This window comes from Olea europaea, chromosome 8, assembly GCF_002742605.1.
Source record: "Olea europaea var. sylvestris chromosome 8, O_europaea_v1, whole genome shotgun sequence".
Taxonomy (NCBI): domain Eukaryota; kingdom Viridiplantae; phylum Streptophyta; class Magnoliopsida; order Lamiales; family Oleaceae; genus Olea; species Olea europaea.
In genome coordinates, this window is record NC_036244.1 from 45,093 (window position 1) to 68,239 (window position 23,147).

At 34.5% G+C, this 23,147-nt stretch overlaps 2 protein-coding genes across 3 annotated transcripts; one reads left to right on the plus strand and one right to left on the minus strand.

Annotated features, from left to right (window-relative positions):
- Positions 1-3,866: 3,866 nt before the first annotated feature.
- On the plus strand, positions 3,867-12,838 carry LOC111398439. 2 transcript variants are annotated; one of them, XM_023025337.1, is made up of 5 exons: positions 3,870-4,264; positions 7,965-8,042; positions 8,166-8,250; positions 11,053-11,141; positions 12,549-12,838. In XM_023025337.1, the coding sequence occupies exons 1-5, from the start codon at positions 3,971-3,973 to the stop codon at positions 12,690-12,692; spliced, it is 690 nt and encodes a 229-aa protein (XP_022881105.1). In that variant the 5' UTR covers positions 3,870-3,970; the 3' UTR covers positions 12,693-12,838. The 2 variants fall into 2 exon arrangements, with proteins under 2 accessions (XP_022881106.1, XP_022881105.1); XM_023025338.1 differs by lacking the exon at positions 7,965-8,042 and having other exon boundaries at positions 3,867-4,264.
- Positions 12,839-13,235: 397 nt separating this feature from the next.
- Positions 13,236-15,502, minus strand: LOC111399198. The gene is made up of 4 exons (XM_023026465.1): positions 15,232-15,502; positions 14,678-14,822; positions 14,272-14,330; positions 13,236-13,566 (listed from the first exon to the last, which is right to left on the minus strand). Exons 1-4 carry the CDS (start codon positions 15,343-15,345, stop codon positions 13,411-13,413), a joined length of 474 nt encoding a protein of 157 aa, XP_022882233.1. The 5' UTR covers positions 15,346-15,502; the 3' UTR covers positions 13,236-13,410.
- Between the last annotated feature and the right edge of the window lie 7,645 nt (positions 15,503-23,147).

Here is a 23,147-nt window from a genome sequence, read left to right on the forward strand (position 1 = left end):
TTCTGCCTCGTTGTGGCACAAGAGATTAGGTCACATCTCCAAAAGGAGAATTGAGAGATTTGTGTCTGACGGGATTCTCGACCCTCTTGACTTCATATATTATGATCTATGTGTCAATTGTATAAAGGAAAAACAAACCAATAAAAAGAAATTTCAAGTCAATAGGACTTCAAACGTCTTAGAACTTATACATAGGGATATTTGTGGACCATTCCCTACGAGTTTTTGGAATGGTCAACAATATTTTATAACGTTTATAGACGACTTTTCAAGATATGGTTACATATATCTCATTAATGAAAAATCACAGTCACTGTATGTGTTCAAAAACTATAAAACTGAAGTTGAGAACCTATTCGGCAAAAGGATTAAAAGTGTCAGATCTGACTGTGGAGGTGAATACTATGACAGATATGACGGTTTAGGTGAACAACATCCAGGACCATTTGCTTAATTCCTAGAGGAATGCGATATCGTCCCACAGTATACTATGCCGGGTTCGCCCACTATGAATGATGTTGCTGAGAGACAAACAGAACGCTTAAGGACATGGTGAGGAGTATGATTAGTCATTCTACCTTACTAGAATCTCTTTGGGGTGAAGCATTAAAGACCGCAGCTTATATACTCAACAGAGTTCCAACTAAGGCCACTGATAAAATCTCATATGAGCTTTGGACGAGCAAGAAGCCTAGTTTGAAGTTTATACATATTTGGGGGTGTTCAGCGGAGGCAAGGCTCTATAAGCCAAATGAAAAGAAATTGAACGCAAGGACCATCAATTGCTACTTTATTGGATATTTTGAAAGGTCTAGAGTTTACAAGTTTTATGATCCCACAACTAAGACAATTTTCGAGACAGAAAATGCTCGATTCATTGAGGATGTTGAGTTTGCGGGGGGAGAAAGGGTTACAAGCTTTGTTAAATGACTTGGAAATTAAAGAAATGCAGAATACTTCTTATTCCTCAACTATAGGGAGTCTAATGTATGCTCAGGTTTGTACGCGTCCGGATATAGCGTACATTGTTGGGATGCTAGGGAGATATTTAAGTAACTCGGGAATGGATCATTGGAAAGCAGCCAAACTGGTCATGCGGTATTTACAGAGAACAAAAGACTACATGCTCACATACAGGAGATCAACGATTATTCTGATTTCGATTTCACGAGATGCCAAGACAGTAGGAGATCTACTTCAAACTATATTTACCTGCTTGCTGGAGATGCTATTTCTTGAAAGAGTGCTAAGCAGACACTCATAACTACTTCCACCATGGCAACAAAGTTTATAGCGTGTTATGAAACATCAGATCATGAAATATGGCTACGTAATTTTGTCATTGAGCTGCGCATTGTGGACAATATAGAAAGACAACTTAAGATATTTTGTGATAATAAATCAGCAGTGCTGTATTCCAATAACAACAGGTGCTTGACGAAGTCAAAACATATAGAGATCAAGTTCCTGGCCGTTAAAAAAAAGAGTTCAGAGTGGACAAGTGTTAATAGAGCATATTGGAATAAACTCCATGGTTGCGGATCCGCTTACTAAGAGATTAATACCCAAGGTCTTTTATGAGCACACTTTTGAAGATATATAGTTTCAGTGAGAGTTTGTATTTTTGCTTTTCATATTGGATACATGTACTGTTATTTTGGATATGGTTTAAGGTTAAAGTTATTTTCAATTATTTGTTTTATTATCTCTGAACTTGTTTAAAATAATCTCACTAAGGTATTAAAGTGGACCGGTTGGAAATAGGAATGTTACAGATTACATCACATGTAATTTTCATACTATACATCCATGCTTGATCTATGTCATTCGGTTGTATAGATATACGTGACCATTGATGGGTTTAGCTACATGAAAGTGGCGAAAGCCGCTTTGATCCTATGTTGATATGATTGGGGATGCATTTAGTAATGATAGCAAAATTCTGAGTACTCATAAGGTTATGTTTAATGCACAATTATAAGGTGATACATATAGCCCAAGTGGGAGATTGTAAGGATTTTTAATCCATCAATGGGCTTATATGTGTGAATAATTGTGTGTTAAATTAAAGGCTATCAAATTTGGTTAAGCCCAATTAAAGTTATCTAATAAGACTTTGATTTTAGGCTTTAATGTATCCAATTAAAGTGTGAGTTTATATATGTGTAGAGACCGGGTCCAAGTTCTAATTCTATGATGGGCCGAATTAGGTCAGAGGGCGTCGCTATATAAATACGGTTATGGTCCCCAAATCACACGTATGTATTATTCATTCTCTATTGCATCCTATCACAAAGAAAAAAAGGAGACTGCGTGTAGATTTGTAAGACAAAACCGTCAAATTCATTATTGCATTAACCACGTCTGATTCAGGTACGCTTCCGCCATATGTATGTATTCCTTTATGATTTAACATGAAAGATGCAGTGATTTAAAGTAATAAATTATCCTACAGCCCAGACCCAAAATGCAGTTTTTCATCCAAAAGTGCATGGGATGTGGTGATAAGGGGAATATGCAGAACTTCTTTGATTGGGTATGGCCTCCACTTATTCTAAAGAAAGTATCCTTTATGATATGGAAAGGGCTGCACAAGGCGTTGAGTGTGGATTTACGTATTAAAGAGGTTGGTATTAACTTAGCATCAAAATGCAACTGCTATGAATTAGTTTCTCAATTATCGGAATAACACATCCTCAGTACGGGGGATTTTGCTGATAGCTTATGGAGGAAATTTGATTCATGTATGGGCTTACAACATCAGGTGGGTCTACCATGGAGAATCAGATTGGAAAACTGGTATATATGGGCTAAAAAGACATCCCAATCCGATACCTTAATGGGAATTCTTCCTCGTCTTAATCTAGATTATGTGGAAAAGGCGATGTCATGCAAGACTTGTCGTATGGCCAAGGACTCTATTGAATTGGGCACATGAGTTTGCTTGTCGTATGGCCAAGGACAAGAAGCTGAAAATTAGTGATAAACAAATTATGTGCAATATCCATCCCCTACCAATGCCCTGCTCAAATAAAAACACCAAAATCGACGGTCTGGAGAAAGTCGAGGCAAGGATGGGTGAAACTTAATGTGGATGGGGCTTCATAAGAAAATCCTGGACTAGCTGGAGGAGGAGGTATTATTAGAGACGAACTTGGTATTTTTCAGTTGGGTTTCTCAAATCATTATGGTGAAGGAACTAATATGTCTGCAGAGTTGCATGCTCTCCTTGATGGGGTGCGATTTTGCATGGAGCTCAGGTATACACAAGTACAATTGGAATCCGATTCTCTCAGGTGGTGCAATTGATCAATCAGGGGCGATGCTCTCTTTGGGATTTTTGGGATGAACTTAAGCTTTTGCTACAACAGATTTCCTTTTCTATTGAACATATCTATCGGGAAGCAAATTCGATAGCAGATCGTCTAGCAAGACTAGCGATGTAGAGCTGAAGATTATGGAAGTGAAAGATTTACCTTGGGAAGCTCGAGGTATATATCGCCTAGACTTGGCTTCTTTTCCTTTCATATGTTTTTAAATCTTTCATTGAGAGTACTAAAGATTTTTTTTACCACGATTTTCCTTCGCCACAAGTGAGATTTTATTTTAATGAAACCAATATGAGATTTAAAAAAAATAATAAGGCCCCATTTGGTACCCATTTTTTTCAAAATGCATTTTTTCTCTTTTCTTTTCAACCACACATTCTTTATTAAAATAATATTACATGTAAATCAAAAAAAATTCTTTATTTTTTAACCACATATTTTTCATCAATTTACTATTCAAAAATATATTTTTACATAAAAATATCTTCCAAGCACCCCTAAAATAAAATGTTTAGTGAATATTGACAATTAACTCTCAAAACGGGCGGATTGTTGGAAACAACATTCAACGTACATTGAAAAAAGAATTATCAAAAAATCCGAGACGGAGAGAGATTCGAAATTCGGAGCAGTAGACAGCAATGAAGGAGGCTCTGGCGGATCTAGAGAGAACCCAAACTCGAATCCTCCAACGCATTTCGGACCTCGAACTCTTGTATTTACCTCAACACGTCTCCCAATCAGTTTCCATCTCTGCCGCGGCCGCCGATAACTCCACCACCGAAGGCCGCCTCTCCTCCATTCTCCGCTCCAACGGTGTCAAGGACTTCTCATTTAAGCGTGTCCCTTCCGATTACTACACCTGGACTCTCGAGGCCCGCCGTGACGTCCTCGATGCCGCCTCCATTCATCATCTCTGTAAGAGCATTGTCCTGGTACATTCTTTCTCCTTCCTCTCCCAATTCTTTTCTTTTAACGTATAATTCAGTGAAATTACAGGGAAATGAATTAGCCCTGAGATTAATGAAATCACAAATTAATTATTTATTTTAAAAATGTCTACCTGTACGCAAGTTTGCTCTGTGAAGTAGGATTGGATGCTCTTTTTACCCCTTCTATTTTTTGAACTTGAGTGATTTTGGTTGTGGGGAATTCAAGGGAGAATATTTGCAAATCTTTGAGGACTTCAATAGGAGAGGTCTTAGTTAAATGTATCTTGTCTGGATAGTGCAGTCTTGAATGGTTGAAGTCCTTGAAGATGTCAGAATCTAATCTTGATATCATGGACTGTTCGCCTGATTATGGTTAGTCACTAGGGTGGTGCCTAACCTCTTGTACTTGGGGGATGCAGTTAGAAGAAAATTTATGTGGTGGAAGTTTAATGTTGATGTAATTGACATAATATTTTCTAGCAGTGCTGACATGCACGCTTGTAAGTTGGCAACATATCATAGGGGATCATATAGCTGATGGTGGGACGTTCTCATGTAACCACTACTTCCTTTTTGTAGAGGGGTTACCATGGGGGCTGTTCGTCCATGTATTGAAGAGGCAAATGGTTGACTTCATCACAATATTATGTTGAGTCTGGTCTATAAGCAAGAGTTCAGTTAGATGTCTGAGTCCCTGATTGAGTTTGGGGATTCGATTTAATTAGACATGTGGGGTCTTATGACATGCCCTCCACGTTAGCATCCTTATCTGATTTGTCATCCATGTTTAATATACCCTATACAATTATCAGCCTTCATTGGTAGAATTAAAGTATTTTTCCTAACTTTCATTGGAAGTGGCTCTTGTCAAAATTCTGCTTGCTATTAAGCTTGTTAATCTCCCATCTGCATTTATCAGGCTGTCTAGCATGCAACTAGTCAGTGCTAATTGTGTTTTCACGGAAGTTTGCTAGTTGGGGGCATTTACTAGTACTTTGTGGTAGGTTCCTGACCAGAGGTCACAACTACGTGTCTAACATTGTCATGCAGGCCTGTTCAAGCCTTATGTCCTCAGTGTTGTCTAGGGACTAGGAGTAGGCAAAGCAAGTAATTCGTCAAATTTCCTTTCCTATTCTGCTAATGTTATGGAGCCCTGCTTCAGTTTACGAGCTTTGCCTCCTTATGTTACGTCTGTTGGTAGGGAAGTTTGAAGGATTAATTCCTTGAACTGTGCCATGTTAAGCCTTGAACCAGATGCTTTGGATCTTGTAGTCATTTCCCACCAATGCCTGATACATTTTTTTAGCATGAATGTTGCACAACTCATTTGTTGTGGTTTAGGGCAGGCAATAAGTTCAAAGATCCTCTACATCTCTGATCCACTCTCCTGCTAGTTTTGGGGTTGTCCCACCTTGGTAGGTCAGGGTTGCAACTTAGGAAATTGCTCTACCACTGTTGCAGAATTGATTCCCCTCTCTCCATTGGGCGATGTTGTGCTTGGCCAATTTCTTCCATCATAGCAAGGAATTATTGGGCAAATTGGTAGCCGCTGTTGTCATTGTTGCGGGTCCTAGCATTCCTAGCTCTTGCTGCCATCAATTTGCTTGATAAAAAAGAATAAGAATTTGATTAACGCTCATTGAACATCCGTAAACTCAAACATAGAATGGAATTTTATTAAATTAAGAAATAGATGATCAATAATAGTTGGGATACAATTTGTTAATCACAGCGATATCCATGATTCAAATAACAAGGCAAGGCCTAAAGGACTGCTATCTTCTGCTAGAAATTCTGGCCTACACTCACAACAAGGTCTTCCTCGATTTTCCTTCTAGGGATCTTCTTATGAGTTTGTCTCAACTTCTATGGGTGCAATTTTTTTACCACTTGCAGTGGAATGCAATGAGCTTGGGCAGGTCGGCCCCTCCGGTCCTCGATATGCCACATAGAAATTGTCTCTTTTCCTCGGGTAATGGACCACTAGTTCGAATGGCATCTTTCCATGAATCATTTTTACGATGCCTTCCAACCAATCCTACCTTTCACAAGTGTATGGTCTTCCATAAACAGTTAATAGCCTCCTTTGAGTTACTCTTGTAACCTAGCCTCTCTTGCGCAATGCCTCAAAGAGGTCCAAATGTTGTTCAAAGGTATCACCATCTTGCCATCTATAATTCTGATAGACCTGAACAATTTCATCTCGAGTTTGGCCATCGTACGTGCAAACAACACGCTAGTCATGAGAGTATCTAAAGCATATGACCATAAATCGCATGTGTCATGAATCATACTAAGAAAAAAATATTATGATGCGAATATTTAGTCATAACTTGTCAGGCAATGACGTCTTCATCAAGAGTCAATGCAAATTAGAATTACTTGGAATTGGCTATTTAGTTTAGAGTTCAATACAATCTAGCATATTGATAAATACATTTCTACCAGTCAAAAATATAACTAAAACGTGTTGTATTTATTATCAATTTTATACTCGACTTACTTTTTATTATTAGAATCTTGATGAAAATTATTCAATTTTTAAAGGAGTTTATCAAAGGACTTTCGTAATAACAAGGATTAATAAAAGATGACATTACTTCTTAAACTCTTTTTATTATGAATCATAAGAAAAAGAATAATATACTCCTTAAACGACATGTGATTTAGAAAACAATTAAGAGGAAACTGACCTTAATATCAATGAAGGGATTTGAAATGGAGGAATTTGGTGATGTACGTTTGGAATGCCAAATTGTGATCAAATCTATGTAAAGTTCTCTCTAATGTACTTGCCATCATTGAATCCTCAAAACTGTAGGATATTAATGATTATATACATGACAAACTTAAATTAAAATTGAATAATAAGCAATAACTTCCGAGGTTAAAAAGTTTAATTCATGTATACATAAATCGAAGCATACAAACTATACAAGACTCTTTTAGGAATGAATTCTGTATTGAAGTCCATATGGTGTATGATGGGGATCAGCCTTCTTCGAAGTCTTGGATAAGGACATGGGACTTTGATATGAAACCAGGGCTATGTAGAGTAAGTGCCCCCTACCTTGAGAAACTTATTGGCATCACAATATCTGGTCTAACATGAACATTGTATACAAGTTTTACACCTAATTTCAATTGCCTCTGAGTTGTTCATAGAGATCAATCTTCTTTCATTAGAATTCTACTTTTCCCACTATCCTATTATGAATTATGAGTTTTTGACAATTTAATTTGGATAGGAAACATCATGTGCCAGTTAGATTTTTATTTATAAACTGTAGATTCTTTGTTTATCTTAAAGTACCTCTACGTATGTGGATAAACTCACTTAATGTAACTATATATGATGTTTGTTGTGTCACCTTATTCTCCTATATTCTTCTTCCCTTGTTTCTGATCCTATCAACTTTACCCCACTAAGTGATAAAACTATTATGTTGATGTGATTTGAGTTGTTCATCTTAGCTCAGATGCTGAATTTATCTTGTGCGGTTTTTTTAGGTCTTTCCCTTGGCTCATTTTGGCCCATAATGATTTTGGGGTGATGAGAGATAAAATTATAAACATTCTGAACACAAAAAGGAATATTTTATACCACTGCTTGCATCCAATTTATTATTCCTTTATTACATAACATATTTGATCTTCAATCTGAGATTCTTTTTCTTGATTGGAAGTCATTTGTTTTACATAGGTAAATACTCAAGCCCCAGCGAATATAACTGATTGTAGTGATCATAACAATTCTAAATACTACGTGGTTGTCGTACAGGTACCTTAAATATTTATTTAATTTGTATCGTTGCATTTGATCCTTAGTAAACTTTGGCATCAAAGCACCAGAAACATAAATATATGTACACATACACACAATTGAAAACCTTTTTGATTGCAGTATACTGCTCGATTTAATGCTGAGGCTGTCAAGAACTTTTTGTATGCTCTCAATGATGGAAAGATATCGAAGAAGAAATTCAACAGTAAGTTTGTACCTTCTGACTTTAGCTGTTTACATTTCCAAAACAGTAGCATCTCTTTTGTAGTTTTGTGTGTGTGTGTGTGTGTGTGTGTGTGTGTTGGATTGGGTTGAAGGTAGAAAGACTTTAAAATGATATAAAATCTTGGAGAAATCCTATAATACAGCTTGAAATAGATTTTATACAAAGCTTTCGAGTTTACCCAGGTATTGTCGTACTTGATATAATCTAACGAATTCTCTTTTTTACGTATAGTAAGGCATAGATTTGATCCTCTACTTTTAAATCACGCTTTGCTCAATAGATGAACCTGGTTTCAAGTTCTACCCTACCTTTTATATGTTTGACTGACGAAAGGCATAATCCTAAATGAACATTGAAACTCTTTTAGCTTTTATGTTACTTGCACGTTAGTAAAGACTTCAACTGACCTAAAAAATTTGCAGAGTTTTCACATAATAATCATGCTTTATATACTTTACAATCATCCTTGATCATGATAGTTTTAGCGCTATGGATCTGAACTTTAATAATCTAATCTAATTGCAGTCCAGCTCGCTTTACTAGAGTCAGCTAGGGAAAAAAATAAATATTTTCAAAATTTTATCTGGTGGTCTAACTTCTTGACACAAATTGATTGTTTCATTATTCTATTGTTGCTAGTGTTATCGTGGAGCAGTGTTTTGAAAATTGGGACCATGGATTTTTTTGTCCTTGAGTTTGGGACTAGGAGATCAATTCATCAAATAAATCCTTTTGAGCTTTTGTATTTATTAAATTAGGATGATCTTTACGATCATTTATTGCAGCCTTTTTGTTTGTCATATGCAATGCCTCCAGAATCAAAAGATATTTGGACGCTTTGATTAATCAATTTCACAATAGGAGAAAAGGAAAAAATCATGCCTTTTTTGTTGTTGATTATGGTTGATTTTAAAGAGCATGCTTGGCAAAGCTTAAATAATAATTTAAGCTGGTTAACACACATTTATTAAGATTCACAACTTATTACCTTCTTATTATCTTTTCATCTTGTAGGATCAACAACTTATAAACACTTAAAACACTAACAAATATTGAGCCGCATTATTTGAAAAAAAATACATTCTTAAACAGTGATTTGACATTATTTCAACTACACATTTGACGCAGAAGCATACAAATTGATAAAGAACAATAAGAAATAAGGGAGATTAAAGGGAAGAATTGAGGACAAGAGAAATACTTGTATTCGTATAATTCAGGTGTGTCTGTAAACATTGCCCTAAGTCCCTTTATATAGGAAGGACTTTGAAATTAAATAAACTTCCTATCTAAACAAACTTGAAAATAAAAGATAACATTGTCAAAATAAAACTACTATAATCTAGATAAACTCGAATTCTACTAATTACTAGCCTTTCATCTTGAATAGACTTTTAATTGTTTCTTTGTTGCATCAACATTCTTCAATAAAATAATATTATACGCAAATTCAAAATTTTTCCTTATTTTTTAACTATATATTCTCCATCAATTTACTATTCCAAAATACATTCTTAAAAAATAATATGACTCAAACACACACTTAATATGCCTACTTGTGACCTTCACGATATTTTGATATTACCAAAATATTATTCACTAGAAAATATAGCCAAAAATATTGCACTTTTGAAAAGAGTGTGAAACTAAAATTGTATTTTGATACAATTGGATTACCTTGGTTCTCTATTTCTTTGTTATTTAGAGCTTGTTTGGCACATACTTTTATAAAATCATTTTTCCTCAAAATCATTTTCTACCTCACATTAAATGGAACCCACAACTTTTCCTCTACTTTTTAACCACACATTATCTGGGAAAAAATAAAAAATAAAAATTCATTTTTTATTCATCTGTACCACCAAACAAGCTCTTGTACATTTTTCGAAAGAAAATGAAAGTGGCGTCATTCTATTTATTGAGTGCAAACCCACTGCTCGAGGCTCCTATCAGATATCATTATGAGGTATGGGCAGACATAAATTTATGAAGCCTTATGCCTGCAAAAGAGAGGCTCTTACAATCACTTCACTTGGAGCAACCTTTCCATTCCGCTGAGGCCTACTCTCCTTTCTGTTTGTAAAATACACTGGTATTTTCCTCAAGATTCCATCTTTCTCCTCTTTATTTCACTATCCTGCTATAAAAATCTCTATTTGCAGTCTACTTGGAGCATATTACTATAGTAGAACACTGGAAATTTTTGGTCATGGATTTCTGCTTTACTCTCTTTATTTATTGTCCCGTAAATGTCTTCATGTATAATCAATATTTAAAATAATTGGATCAAAATTTTTAGCCATCTCCTCTTGGAATTCATGTCATATCGAAAAAAGAAGTCAGAAGGCCAGTAAAATTCACATTCTGTCTCTGGATTCTTTTCTTCGTGTGAACTTTCCTGCATCAATTATATCCAATAAAAGTTGAACTACTTACATCTCAACTAGTGATGAGCTAAGAAATTGCAAGACATTTTCGACATGCAACATGTTTTCTTAGATGAGAGCTCGCATCCAATGCAACAAATAAGTACTGAGAGTCGACTTGAGATATTATTATCATATTTCATATTTCTAAAAGGATACATTTGCATGACCTACTTGAGATCTATGACATGCTCCCACTATATCATTTGCCAGTTGATGTTTAAATTCTCATGGAGTCAAATTTCTATTACTGATAATTTTATCGCATATGAGCACTAACTACAGATTTCTCCTATTCCCATCATATGCTCCTTAGTTCCTACTTCCTAATTAATGATGTCCAAAATTTTTGCAGTGAGGCTTGCTCCAGAGGAAACATCAGTAAAGTTGACTGGTTATGAGCACAATGGAGTGACATGTATTGGCATGAAAACAGATATTCCGGTAATATATCTTCTATTTTTTGGAAGGGGACTGAGCTTTATTATTTCTTTTTTTCACTACCACGGGGAATAGTTTCCGTTTGCTTTCTACAGATTTTGAGGTTACCGTGATGCTGTGGTCTCAATTCTAACTTTTTGTTCTGTAATGTTTACTTGCTGACTGCTGCTAGTAACTAAATCGAGGACCAGCAAATCTTTTAGATTAGAAGTGCAGAATTACTAATTTAGAGCTTAAAGAAGCCTCTACTGACTTTTGTTGGTTAAAACTTGCTAATTGATTTAAAGCTTTTGAAAGTCAGGCTGCACTTAATGAAGCTTGATCAAAGGGAGAGTGTTAAATAGCTTGACCTACCGGGAGAGAGTGGATTGTAATGAAGGGTTGAGGAAGAGACTATTAAGACAACTTTTAGCTACAAACCCTTGTAGCGTAATTTAGCCAACCAACAAGCCAATTGCACAAACTTTAAAAACTATAATAGTAGCAGAAAGCTCTCCATCTGATGGAGATGCTGCTTCTGCTACACAATGTGCTTGCATATAATCAGTGTTATTCAGGCAGTACGATGTTGTTCCCTTCAGCCGCTCTGTTTTGCCTGAGCAAATATGGCCTGAGATTTGATAACTTGAGCTAGACTACTATTTTTCTCCTCTCAGTCAACAGCTGGTTGTACCAGGGCATGCACAGAGGCCCCCCATTCCTAATTTTAGACGTGAAATTTGAACATTTGGTGTGTGCGGTTATTTCAGATAACTCTTACCAATTTAATTCTGCCAGCCGGATTTTTTGCCACCATCCCAAAATATCCGAACTGTCGAAGTATAATTTACTCTATATAACTGCAGCTTGGAATTTCTATCTCCACTATTGAAGTCCACTGAGTTGATCATATGTACTGCCAATCTCTTTCTTCTCACAGAAAATGGCTAGTCGCTCGGAAGGATAATTACATTATTTCCCTGTCTCGTTTTGCTTTGAAGTAATGGAATAGCAAACAAGTTTTAACAAAAAAATGGGAATTTGAATATAAAAAACATACAGGAAGTGACCCATCAAACTTCATAATTGCTATTTGCTAATTGATTGTCCAACCAATGGCTGTTAAACTGATCCTAATATATTAGCATTGTCAATTGATTGATGATTGAACACGTTTGTTGCTCAATCATGTTAAAACTTAATCATCATGGAAGACTATATAGAGATTAAATGTGTGTAATTGCAAAAATGCAAAAAATTGCAATTATAATATCTTGGTGTAATTCTTCAAAATTTACGCATATGTTTCTAAGAACGAACTAAACCTTGGCAATAGATAAATATGTAACGCGTGTATTTCTAAGCATGGTAGGTAATATCTCTTACTGTACATTGTTATCACATTAACTTAATAAGACACGGCTTTGGCAGGTTATTTTGGACGAAGCAATAGTGAAGCTGATCCCTGATTTCTTCTGGTTGGGAGGTGGGGAGCTCGATCTTAAACTGGGGATCAAGACTTCAGAATTTATCGATTTTGTAAACCCATTCATTGTTAACTGTAGCGTTAGTTGATTGCCTTGATTCTTGGTGAAATTATAAAGAGATGGCATCTGGTTTTTACCTGACTGTTGACAATCCACTCAGTAATACATATATCAAACAAATTCTAATTATATGGGATTCTCATGTTCAATTTACATGATTTTTTATGTTATTTATATACTTCATCGAGTCAAATGGTCAATTCATGATAATCTTTATTTATTTATTTTCTTAGAAAAGAAGATGCCTTTGTTACGAATTTTGTTTTTAATTGATGCTCGGTGTAGTTGGGACCATTAACTGAAAGCGCAGAAACTGAAAACACAAAGTGTCTGCATTACGAAGAAATGAATAACATCATTTATGTCGATGGCCCAACATAACGTTTGTATATTTCTTTATTGACGACACATTTATTACAGAAAAGCACACCAGACATATTATTGGGGACCGTCGACCATCCACCAATTCATCACATTTATAACGGCTGCAACTTGTAATAGATATTTAATTTCTGTAATATTTTCAGCACTATTTTTGGGTGGAGGGGGGTTGGGGGGGGGGGTGGATTCGTACAAAACTTAATAAAAAGTTAAAATCTTAATCAACTATTAATTCGAGTATCAAATAATGTCTTTAGGTACCTCAGCTGAGATACTTTTTTATTACCCCTTATCAAGAAAAGTAAAAGATCAGAAGTGCGAAACAAAATCGAAAAACATTCGAGAAATTAAGGTTGAACTTGAATTTAGGGTTCTTTGTTATGAATAGGTGGTTTACGACGTGGTTGTGCGTAGTCCATCACCACTATGTCCTCTATAGTGTTACTTTTCTTGAATATCGTATTTTTCCTGGCTTTCTGCGAGGGAGATTCCAATGTCAATCGCCCTTCTCTCTTCCCTTCCTGCAAATACAAAATTTTTAACTTCTGATGAACCCACAAATTACCTCACATGATGACGAGGAGCATAATGCAATCTCATATGAGATCTAAAACTAGTTCCAATCACTCTTATTCTGAATTTTCTTTACCAGTTTAGTTTTAAGTTCAATATTTTGGGTGATTGGAGGCAAGGTCTTATGGTCCTCCTAAGCTTGTATATATATTTGTTTAATTGCACCATGCACGCATGCTAGTACATGCTACAAAGCATGTGTTGGCCAAAGAGTCTAAAGAATATGCTAGTTGTAGATAATGTGGTGTCTATCTTCCTCTCATGGACGGTGTTAAGATTTGGAGTTTCAATTTAAAAGGTCAATATTGTTAAGAAAAGTAGCATAAAACTTTATAAGTTGATATATATTTTCATCTTTATTCGATATGAAATCATATCTCTTAACATGCCCCAAAAAAAGGTGGCTCATTTGAGGAATTGCTCGTTAGAACTTAATGGATTCTGATACCATATTAAAAAGAGTAACTCAAGATCTTAAAGTTGATCTATATTTTTATCTTCATTCAATGTGTGATTATATCCCTTAATAAAGGGGAACACACTTTGAATAAATGATATTTTATTCAAAATGTGTCTTTCTTTTTGTAAGGGGATGGACACTGGGATAGGTACCCTGATGTAGGGTAGCATCACCCATAGTTTAGAGGATGCACCTTTTCTGTAGCAGCGTCCTCAAAAACCTTCCCAAAATGTGTCATCTTAACTTCGTCTCCTGTAAAGTTACCCGATTTTTGAGTAATAGAAAATTGCAAACTTAGGAAAAATTGAATTATTAAAAAAAATAATAATTAAAAAAAAAAAAGCCACGATAGCAAATCATCCACTAGCTAGCCCGGAGTGCAAGGATAATAATAAATTTTTATCCATACATAATTTTCTTAAATTTGTTAAATAGGACACGTGTTTATTTACTTAGATTTTACTTTCCTTGCAGACGAATATAGAGATCAAACCCATTCTTAACCAATTACCTTGTATATTTATACAAATATTCTTCTGGCACCAGATAAAAGGACAAAATATATGAATAAATAAAGGAAAAATTATCTTGTTAGCAACCTTTGAGGTCTTCAGTTTCCTTAACCATGTAGATCTTCTGATTCTTTAGCTTCATAGTATTTTCACTATAAATTGTCTTTTCACCATATTCAACCCTGAAATTTCCTTGCACCACAAGTTTATCTGCGCCTGGAGTCTTCATATCCTGCAGAATGATATACGATGTATAACCCTTATTTGGTTTGGATAAAAATTTGATTTTTAGTAGATTTTGATAATTGCTGATAGATAATTTAAAAGATGATAAAAGTTGTGGATGTCATAAAATGTGTAGTTTAAAATGAGTTTTAAAAAAATGAATTCTAAGAAATGGGGGTGAAACAAGGGCATAGACTCGTAGCATTCATCTCCTACTTGGTGGTAGGTAGCTTCTTCCGATATATAGCTTGTCTCATTATAGGTTTCGTTAATGTTTTACTTTCAATATTATTAATAAAGTACTGGGATCGTGAGTAGATATATGATGAAGGTGACGACCTAGTTGGGATATCTTGATGCACTTACCAATTCTTATCTCCAACAACCTTATGTACATATATGCATATAAAACTAACCTTTCCAGAAAACTGAATTTGACTGCTATTTTCTTGATCAGAAACTGCAAGTGGTCGACCAGTGCATGCATGCAAATAATATATACACAGAAGAAAATAAACAAGAGAAGACATAGTAGTTGAGAGATCAATTACTTGTGATTCAGAGAATAAGAGTAAGGTGGGATTGAGAGTTTGAGAGATGCATATATGTAGTGAGAAGGGGGGAATGAGGCATTAAATGCTGGTATTGTAATAGATGAATTTGGTTTAGAGAGAACATGCAGGTGCCTGGTGCTGAACCCTTGAAAACAAAACTGAAGATATTGGAGGCCTCCCATGTCCCTTTTTCCACTTTTTAATCAAGATTGTACCCCATCAAACAAAACCATTAATATAGAGCGCGCGCTCTCTCTCTCACTATATTTTTCTCTACAAACCCCTTCGCTCGAGACTATTCTGCATATCATTGCTCATACTTAGCCCCTATTTGATATTGATTTAAATCGAATTTTAATTAAGTCAACGTCAAACAATCAATATTAACCATATTTCATGGGTCCCACAACTTTTAAACTACATATTTCAAAAATATTTATCAATATCTACTAAAAATCTAATTTTAATTCGCATCAAACAGGGGCTTACTATACATCCACTTTGGAGGCTTAAGGAGGTCTCAGGTTCGACACATTAGGGACACAAAAAAAAAACCATGTTGGGCCAAATCCCCAGTGAACACTACATAATGGTAATGATGTGTGGAGTAGGGCACGAGTGAAAGGGCTTGTAAGCGAAAGTATGTGGCCATTACAGAATGTGTGTGTGACAAAGAGAGGTTTAACTATTTGCTTAGGGAGAAGAAAAAAAATGAGGAGAAAACTATGGTGCCCATGTGATGGAGCACAATTCCTCCACTCCATGTTTCTGTGCTTGATTTTACCATTGCGCATCGCTTGTTATTACTTCTTGTCCTTGTCATTAATCTTTGATTTCACACCGTCACCGTTTCTCGGAATGTAGCTAAATCTCTACTGTAGAAACGGAGATTGGAAAACCTTTGGAATAAGTCATTATCTCCTTTAGTCTAAAAGGAACCATTGAATGAAGACTAACAGGGCAAAAAGCATTGGGAGAGGAAAGGTTCCTTATTTTTTGAGGGTACTCTTGTAGCTTCCCTAGGGATCTCAGATGAGGGACCCCTGGGAACCGTTCATGTATGATCCATTCTAGATCTGAACTTACTATTTCTTTATCCATTTAATTTATATTTCTTTTTACTATATTTTTCACACTTAGAAGAATAAAATATCTTATCAATTCCAACAAGTTTTGCTTTTGAATTAGAAACTTGCTCAAATTGGATCCTTTCCATTTCTATCTCAAAGAGGGCTGTAGCACAAAATGTACTTCTAAATAATTGCCCCATACTAATAGGACCTGAACCATTATGGCAAAGAAAAGTCCCAACCCCTTGTTGTTTGAAGAAACCCTCCACTTTCATTGGTATTTTTTCGCGAAAAGCAGACATTAGATAAGAAGATGTTCGCAATGGCCAACTTGATCCTTCTTGTAGTGACGACATTGACACTGAGAGACGAAAGCCAGGGGAGCGAATGAGATTAGACGGAAGGACATGTATTTCTATTAATATGAAATTCATAAATGTAGTTAATGGTGGGGTTACCATTATCCTTCTTGTAGTGACGAATCTTGTATGTGTTCTAAGAGAAGGAATTCACATTCTTTTTATTTTTCTATTTGAATTTAGTTTCATTTTCGGAACTAAAAAAGAAACTATCAATTTTTCTTTCGACCATATTTCGATTGCTAATACGATATATAAGTACCGCTACTATTTAGGATAAATCAATGCAATTTAGGAAGAATCAATGAAAGGACATCAATTCAAATCCTGAATTTTCGAATTAAGAGAGATCAAGAATTCTCACTATTTCTTAGATTCATAGACCCAATTCAATTTAATAGGATCTTTCATTCACATTTTTTTCCACCAAGAACCTTTTCGGCCGATACTATTGGAAGGATTCCTCTTTGTATAATAGGTACTGTAACTGGTATTCTTCTCCTTTCAGGGTCTATTTGAAAGATAATCCAATACTTCTGGGTCGTGAATATCTAAACTGGTTGTTCGCTGTTCAAGAATTCTTGTTTGACAGCTACCTTGTTACGACTTCACTCTAGTCACTAGCCCTACCTTCGACATCCCCCTCCTTGCGGTTAAGGTAACGACATCCACTTTGAATTTTAAAGAGACTTCTTTATTATTTGATTGGCGGACGAGTATTATAGTTTAAACAGCAACCTATTATCTTCTTTAGACTTTCATATTCACCATAGTTTTTACCACTGATAATATCCATAATCACATATTATCTGAAGATAATAACAATCATGTATTCACCACCATTAATCTATTTCCTAGTTGTAGCACATGTAAAAGATTTAAGAACAAGCGTCTCCTGCTGTTCGAATTAGCCTTTTATCATCTCGTTAACCTTCTTTGACAAGGATTGCAACTGCAGAAATAATAAATGTTAGTTCACATAAAATATTTGAACACAAATCTCGTTCGCCCAAACACTTGAAAATAATCATGTGAAATATTTTCTCTATACAAACCTTGTACAAGTGAAAATGATGTCGCTTCTCATTTCTTGCCAGTAGATATAACCTCCGTTTGCACAACAACTAAAAAACTCAGTCAGATCCTCTGTTAATCTAATTCTGTGTTTTTCTTTCTCTCTTTCTTTTTTCGGTTTGAGATTTTTCCAAAATATAGAAAAATAATTCTTCTTTTCCCTTTAGATTTTCTTGGTTAATAATTTATTCTTGCTTCTATCCCCCATCTTTTGTTAGAGTATGCCTACCAGTGCACAAGCTGACACTAATTTATCAATATTTTACTCATGTTTTTATATTGTCAGGTAAATATCCTACTTCAATTAAATAAGATAAACAATAAATGATTCTTAAGGATTGAAATTACTCATTTTTACAAGATTAGCTTTCAAGTATAAAACTTTTAAGACTCGACATGATCATCAGAACACCACAGGCTAAAAGAGAACTTTGATCAAGGTTGGTATAATTTAGAATAAAAAATCTTCAAATCGCTTAAATATGAATAAAAACTATATAAGTGTTGTTTTAAACATGAACTCGACTCAATATAGAGAGAGAGAGGTGAAGATAATCTTAATGAATGAAGGTATGCTTATTTATCTGCTTCCATGGTATATCTAAATTTTGTCATATTCAAATGTATGTATGAAACATCAAAATTAATGCTTGTATTAGAAATAGAGTTCTCAAATTTATAGTTTGATAAAGATCTTCTAAGACAAGTACTTCGAACTCTTCTGTATTAATTTTTTTTCGGGAAGGTCAATATGAAAAAATACATACATTAACCTTCATAATTCATCATAATTAAGAATAACCTTCACAAAATACTAATAGGATAGTCTATTTTCACTTTTTACCATATACTACACATTCTCATTGATTCAGAAAACAAATACCTGACCAATTTGTTGTTATTGTTATTATTATTATTGGCACAAAATCAGTTTCTGAATTGTCATTAATCTAGTAGGAAGTATGCGTTATTTAAAATTTAAAATAAGGAACGTTGTGGATGTTGTCACTATCACTTGGCTCCTTTTGAATGTTCACACCGTGCATTCTTTTGTGTGTTTTAAAGTGTTTCGATCCTTGACTATATTTGTGTAATTTTTCAAGAAGATATATCTCTAAAATTGTCAGAAATCTCGAGGAGTTCTACCTTTCTTTTCGGTCATATGATACCCATCAGCTTCACATAAACATCTTTGTCCAATTAAATATGTTCATATCAACAATTTTGCATTTATTTTTCTAAAGGGTAGTGTTGAAACATGGTGGGGCCAAAGGGAAATGGGAAATAGGGACCCCAAGAAGACAACCTTACATGGCCAAACCGTCATTTGCGCCACAAGGACAGGACACACAAACGCTATGCAGACTGCCACGTGGCAGATAATCCATGTGAAAACAATTGCCATGTAAGACAAGGAAGCAAATATGGGGCCCAGCCATTCGTCCTTGTGTTGTATTTTTGCTACTTGGTTATATTTGCACAAAAGACGCTTGTTTGACAAAATGACCAAATCAAACCAATTGTAGCTTTCAAACAGGATAAATTACTCCAACGGTCCACGGCCTTTTATAACTATAGCAATCATGTCCCAAACTTTTCATCTTATATTTCCAATTTTAAAAACTATTTAGACGTTAAATGTTTCACGCTGACATCTGCTTTGTGACGAAAAGATTCCCTTTATTTCAAAATGGTGGTTATATTGACACCACAATTTCATAAAGTGCATTTCCCTTGCATTAATTGTTAATGACATTTATTTGTCGTCATACTTATGTCTTCAACTTTTTTCATCGCATTCTTATTCTCAACCTTTCATGAATTAACATATTGTCCCTATAACTGTATAAGTCCAAAAATTCTGTTGAGAGGATATGAAAAGACAAATTTGAAATTTGTATTTAAAAAAAAAATAATAAGTGAGACTAAATATTTTCCATCTATTTCAAAGCATGCTAGTAAAATTTTTGGATCAAAATAATTATCAAGGATAGGATTTGCAAATTAATGAAAGATTGATAATAAAAATGCGATGACAAAATGTTGGGAACATAAGTGTGATAATAAGTATTGTTTAAGAACCTTTTATTATGTTAAAATGTGGTGAGTTTTTAAAAAATATGTTGACAATATTTTGACACATGAGTTCACAAATGAACAATTGAGAACTTGATTGTCGAACTTATGAAAGATTGGAGACCCTTGAAAGAATTTACCCTTTCATATATTGTACTATATATTTATTTTTTTAAGTTTTAATTCACCCCTCCTTTTCCATATATTTTATTTTTTTACTTGTAAGTAAAAAGAAGTTACTTACAATAAATTACTTCAACCTCTTCCTACGAGTTAGGATTAGAATCTCGATTAACCTTGCTTTTTTATTTCATTTGATTTCGGCCTCTTCTTAGCTTACCCTTCTTAGGGAACTTACTTTTATTTGTCAGGTTTTTAGAGGTTCCAAGTAAAAGGGCTTTTAAGTCCTTCAAAAGTTATTTATCTTAATTTTATTTACACATAAATTAACTTTTTTAAGCTTAGACGGACATGTAATAATTCGACATGGGAAATCTAAAACAGGATGGGTAAATTTCGTCCGAAATCATTGAACATTTAGTAGAATCACAAATATTTCACCAGGCCCGATTCTGGGACCAAGCAAATGAGGCCTACCCCTCAGGCCCAGATTCCAAGGGGGCCTCATTTTCAGCCCAGAATTTATTTATTTATTTATTTTTTTTATAGTTGAATCAAACCCAATGATAAAGAAGATCACCCCACAACTTCAAGCCCAAATCCAATACCCATAGTCTTAATCCATTTACCCAACTTATACATCCATAAATCATAATCCATTATCCATCATTTACCCAAAATTCCCAATTTCCCAATCCCCAATAAAAAACCCCTTTCTCCCAAATGCTCGTCTAAGTAGTCCATCCCCTTCGCAGTCGTTGTCGGTCGCCTCTGTCTCTCTTCTCGACTTCCTCATTCCGACTTCCAGATTTCCTCTTCCTTTGAGTCATCAGTCACGGTCCATGGAGTCGGACACCGTCGTAGTTCACACCAGTTCCGTTCCGCTGCAGAGCGCAGTTAGCTGTTCACCCCTGTTAACAAGCAAGTGCTTGGCAGTTGGCTATTAGTTTAGTATGTTAAGATTATTAATTCCTTTTGAGTTATATGATTACATTTACACTAAGTATTCAACTATTCATTCATGGCTTTGACCTTTTACTTATTATAATTTTGATTACTTGATTTTAATTGATAAATGCTATTTTTTTATGTTACTGTTAAATACTTAAATGTTAATGTGTTAACTGTTATCTAGTCTAGGATGGAGTTGAGGACCTGAAAATACTACAATTATGTTTAATGATTATTGATTAATATATAATTTGTTGTACAAGTTTGAGATGAAGAACTCTCAAATCTCAAGTAATAACTAATGTGTGAAATAGTTTATAGTTAATTTCAATAACTTAGTTTGATAGATAAGGTGTGAAAATATACAGTTGAGAATTTGAGATATTATTATGTCAATGAACTCAAGAAAATATATCTTCAGTTTCTGCAACCAGTATACTAATTTGAATTAATTTATTTTGTTGATGAAACTGTTTTAATGGTTATTAGTTTTTATTAAATATGTTTTCCTTAAGCTTGACTAAATGTGCACCTATTTTTAAGTATTGGTGTTTGATGTTAAATTTTTGTTTCAGGTTCGTAAGTTATGACGATGAAATTCTCGAGGGTGTGATTCCATAGTTTTCACCGCAATTCTGCTTCTTAAGTAAGCAATGGCTTTCCCTAACTTGTTATTTAAGAGATTGAAAATGTTTGGAGTCTTGTCGGCTTATATAATTGCAGCTTGGTTGGCTTATATGATTGATTATTGTAGATCAACTATGTCAGAAGAAAGATAGAATGGATTGGCTACGTTATCAATAGAAAAAGAAAGAGTTGAGCAGCTAAACTATTCAGATTTTATTAATGTTTTTGCCTCTAAAATAGTAAGATGAATAGTATTTAACTAATTGTTTGAAATATTGTTGGTTTTGTTATTTGATAATATAAATTTTTTATATAATATATTTGTTTGTTATTTTAATGTTAAATTTTAAGTTAGCAGTAAGTTGCATAATACATTGTTGCATTTACGTTGATTTCGGGAGGGGGGCATAATTTATATGCTTTGCCTCGGGCCCCGACAATCACAGGACCAGCCCTGTATTTCACTACCCTTTAAATTGTCTCAATCTAGTTATTAATTAAACTTCAGTTAGTAAATTTCACCACCATGTCACATTCCATCACCTTTTGTTTATAAATAATTTTTTTTAGTTCATTAAATTTTTTTACAATTTCATTTTGAATCAAATATGTTGATTGGAATAATTACTTTATGAAGGGCAAACTTATAAGAGTATATAAGAAATGGTCAGAAATCTTCGATTTGGTGGATTGAGAGAACTAATAAAATTTACATTACATCAATTTTTCCAACCTCTCATAAATGATACTAGGGATGGACCGATATGGGGTCATGCAGGGTCAAATGATCACACAATTTTATTTTATTTTTCCTTCTGTAGTCACCAACTTCTAGGGTAGATAAGAGTTCGATGGCCATTAAAAACACGGAGAGGTTGAATTTAAGCTCAAGAAAGACAAATTTGTTAGCTGGGTTTTAGAAAAGCAAGTAGAACTGGCAGTGATAATAGTCTCAAGGACATTCTTTGAGAGTTGGAAGGGTGGGGAAGGTGGGGAGAAGATCACTAAATTCTCTCTTGGTTTTGGGTTTGAATGGCGAGGAAGAAGTTTAAGTTATTATTGGATTCGAGACGACAACGTTACCTTTATTTTGTGTTGATAAATTGTAGGATTGGGTATTTGCTGGTCAATATTCATTATTCACAAGTTGCTAATACAATCCAATAAATGTAAGTCTAGGTTTTCACATCTTCATTAGCCAGCCTGCTTTCTTTACTAATAATTAACAAGTTAAAAACATTTCAATAAATATAAAGTAATACTACACGTACATCAAGGTGTTTATAACGGTGTCCATCTTTCTCACATGTAGGGAGACCCACTTCGAATAAAATATAATTTATCGAAGTGGATACCCCTTCATGTGAAGGGTGGACACCACATTATGTACAAGTAACATATTCCATAAATATATACATGCAGACAAGCTAAATCCTCTGTGGACCCTCATTTCTCTTTGATTTATCTTCTAACATGGAACTTTCTTATATTTTTCTTCCTC

What these genes read in the sequence shown, in the direction of transcription:
- LOC111399198 (XM_023026465.1), bottom strand. Translation starts at nt 15,345, where the DNA reads ATGTCTTCTCTTGTTTATTTTCTTCTGTGTATATATTATTTGCATGCA. An exon ending in AAATTCAGTTTTCTGGAAAG is followed by an intron (nt 14,823 to 15,231) that starts GTTAGTTTTATA and finishes ATCATTCTGCAG; the next exon opens with GATATGAAGACTCCAGGCGC. An exon ending in AGGACGCTGCTACAGAAAAG is followed by an intron (nt 13,567 to 14,271) that starts GTGCATCCTCTA and finishes TTGTATTTGCAG; the next exon opens with GAAGGGAAGAGAGAAGGGCG.
- LOC111398439 (XM_023025337.1), top strand. Translation starts at nt 3,971, where the DNA reads ATGAAGGAGGCTCTGGCGGATCTAGAGAGAACCCAAACTCGAATCCTC. An exon ending in TCTGTAAGAGCATTGTCCTG is followed by an intron (nt 4,265 to 7,964) that starts GTACATTCTTTC and finishes TGTTTTACATAG; the next exon opens with GTAAATACTCAAGCCCCAGC. An exon ending in ATCGAAGAAGAAATTCAACA is followed by an intron (nt 8,251 to 11,052) that starts GTAAGTTTGTAC and finishes AAATTTTTGCAG; the next exon opens with TGAGGCTTGCTCCAGAGGAA.